This window comes from Vicia villosa, unplaced genomic scaffold, assembly GCF_029867415.1.
Source record: "Vicia villosa cultivar HV-30 ecotype Madison, WI unplaced genomic scaffold, Vvil1.0 ctg.002998F_1_1, whole genome shotgun sequence".
Taxonomy (NCBI): domain Eukaryota; kingdom Viridiplantae; phylum Streptophyta; class Magnoliopsida; order Fabales; family Fabaceae; genus Vicia; species Vicia villosa.
In genome coordinates this window covers 152195-155118 of record NW_026706087.1, presented here as the reverse complement: position 1 = coordinate 155118, position 2924 = coordinate 152195, and the positions used below count along the sequence as shown (strand labels likewise).

The 2924-nt window shown below is 38.4% G+C and overlaps 1 protein-coding gene and 1 non-coding gene across 2 annotated transcripts; one reads left to right on the top strand and one right to left on the bottom strand.

Moving 5' to 3' along the window:
* Positions 1-666: 666 nt before the first annotated feature.
* LOC131640211 (small nucleolar RNA R71) lies at positions 667-773 on the bottom strand. Its single transcript, XR_009295185.1, has one exon. It is a non-coding gene; the product is annotated as a small nucleolar RNA R71 (small nucleolar RNA).
* Positions 774-1870: 1097 nt separating this feature from the next.
* On the top strand, positions 1871-2386 carry LOC131640206 (uncharacterized). The gene is made up of 2 exons (XM_058910619.1): positions 1871-2081; positions 2184-2386. Exons 1-2 carry the CDS (start codon positions 1871-1873, stop codon positions 2384-2386), a joined length of 414 nt encoding a protein of 137 aa, XP_058766602.1.
* Positions 2387-2924: the final 538 nt, after the last annotated feature.

The window sequence follows — 2924 nt, the reverse complement described above, 5'->3', positions numbered from 1 at the left end:
TGTGTTGTTTGTGTGTTTTGTTGGATTAACGTCGAGTATGATTGTCTGCTTGAAAGATGTGTTCTGTTGATGTTTGTGTAAATGATAGATGTTCCTGATAATCTGAATATGATGAATTGGGTGAATAATATAACTATGATGTGTTGTTATTTAAGATGCAATAACATTTGTTAACTGTGATGAGACTCACCCTTACTGTTGACATTTTCAGATTGAGGATAGCTGCTTTTGGTTCGGTGAGGATTAGCTCATGAGCCAGTTCGTTTAGTATAGTGTCGGTGTCATGCTCTGATATTGTAACACTGGGGGAACGCTAGTTTAGAGTTATGATGATACTCTATTTTGTTGTTATTGGAGTAATTTGTGAGATATTGCATAGACGATGTTATGCTTATCCGTATGGTGAATTTCCGCTGTGTTAACATGAGATGTTTGGTGTATTATGATGAATTGTTCCTTAGTGAAAGCATGACAATGAATTTATGATAAATTTGTTTTAATTGGAATTGTGGCACCCTTGTTTATCATGTTTTACTCTGAATTATTTTATTAATTTCTACGGGGTTTAGAAGGGTGTTACAATCCTTACCCTCAAATTCCATAACTACATGGGACGAACTAAAGAAAGTCTTCTTAGCAAGATATTTTCCGCCTAGTAAAACTGCAATGCTGAGAGGCCAAATCAACGGATTTACTCAAAAAGACAACGAATCACTTTTCGAAGCGTAGGAGAGATACAAGGACATGCTAAGACTTTTCCCGCATCATGGACTTGAACCATGGCTAATCATCCACACCTTCTATGGTGGTCTCTTGTAAAACACCAAATTATCTCTAGACGCTGCTGCTGGTGGCGCATTAATGGACATACCTTATAATGAAGCTTATCAACTCATTGAAAATATGGCGCAAAACCATTATCAATGGGGAGGAGAACGAGCCTCTGTGGAGAAAACCCAAGCTAAAGGAGGGATGTACGAAGTCAGTGGCATAGACCACGTCAATGCTAAAGTAGACGCCCTGACCCAAAAGATTGAAAGTTTAGCAATTACCCCCGCAGCCACCGTGGCTGTCGTAACTCCAAATTGTGAGTTATGTGGAGTACCTGGACAAATCGTTTCCAAATTCCAATTGCTAGTTGGAATTCCTCCTGACCAAATGAACTACGCTCAAGGAAACCCGTATTCTAACACCTATAACCCAGGTTGGAAGAATCATCCAAATTTCTCCTATAAGAATGACAATGCGTTATACGCACCTCAAGCACCTCCTGGTTTTCAAAAGCCAAACCAAGCTGCACCTCAAGCCGCTCCTCAAGAACCTCATGAGTCCAACCTAGAGATAATGATGGAGAACTTTGTTGCTTTTCAAACACGACAAAATAAGGAGTTTATGAACCAAAACATACATACCTCTGAATTAGTGAAACAATTAGCAACCAAAGTAGATGCCTTGGCTACACATAATAAAATGCTAGAAACCTGGATTTCTGAAGTAGCCCAATAACAAGCAATGACTGCTGCTCCAGCTGGAGTGTTTCCTGGTCAACCGCAACCTAACCCGAAAGATCATGCTAATGCCATTACATTATGAAGTGGGACTGAATTAGATGGACCAGTAGATCCAAGAATCCTTACTAAACCGGTGTCCCAACAAAAGGAGAATGAAACTGAAAAGGCAAAAAGTAATGATGAACCAAATAAACCTACTGAGCCAGAAACCATAGCTAGAGATAAAGCTGAAAAGGAAAAACCATATGCACCTCCACCACCGTATAAGCCACCTGTTCCATTTCCTTAAAGATTAGCTAAGTCTAAAACTGAAGGACAATTTAAACATAACAATACCATTCACCAAAGCAATAACGCAAATGCCATCTTATGCCAAATTTCTTAAAGAGAAAATGTCTAATACAAAGAAACTCGAGGACAATGAAACAATGATGCTTACTGCAGAATGTAGTGATATTATCCAAAACAATATGCCACCTAAGTTGAAAGACCCTGGTAGTTTCTCCATACCTTGTGTAATAGGAAAATTCGTCATAGACAAAGCACTCTGTGATTTAGGAGCTAGTGTGAGTTTGATGCCCCTTTAAATTTATGAAAAACATCAATTAGGCGAACTAAGACCAACTAGAATGTCTCTACAATTAGTTGATCGCTCTATGAAATACCCTGTAGGTATGCTAGAAAACATTCCTGTTAGGATATGCCAATTTTATATTCCCACAGATTTCATCATAATGGACATTCAAGAAGACTTTAACATTCCAATCATATTAGGAAGACCTTTCTTAGCCACTGCTGGTGCTATTATCGATGTGAAACGAGGGAAACTGACTTTCAAAGTCGGAGAAGAAAAAATTGAATTCATCCTCTCTTAATTCCTTAAACCCCTGCAATAGTAGACACACGTTGTTTTATTGACATCATCGATGAATGTGTGAAGGAAATAAACTCAGAACCAACAAAGGATACTGAAATCCAAAGAATTCTGATACCACCTATTTTTGAAGATGATAAGTGGCGTGGGGAATACCAAGATAACCACCTAAGTGACTGCCTGGCACTGACTCCTGATCCTATACCTGGTCCTAAGAAACCTGTTGTATAACTTAAAACATTACCGAGTGATCTAAGGTACGAATTCCTAGAGGAAGAACTTAAATGACCTGTCATAGTCAATATTGATTTAGGACGAACCGAAACCGAAAAGTTACTAATTGTCCTAAGAAAATATCCAACCGCTCTAGGCTATAACATCTCAGATCTCAAAGGAATAAATCTTTCGATCTGTATGCATCGCATTATGCTCGAGGAAGATCGCAAAACCTCTAGAGAGCAACAAAGACGAATCAATCCCATTCTAAGCGATGTTGTTAAAATGGAAATTCAAAATTTGTTAGAAGCCAGAATCATATA

Excerpts from the sequence above, each read along its gene's own strand:
- LOC131640206 (XM_058910619.1), top strand. The coding sequence starts at position 1,871 with ATGCCATCTTATGCCAAATTTCTTAAAGAGAAAATGTCTAATACAAAG. Across the intron at positions 2,082-2,183 it reads TGATTTAGGAGCTAGTGTGA|GTATGCTAGAAAACATTCCT; the intron begins GTTTGATGCCCC and ends AATACCCTGTAG.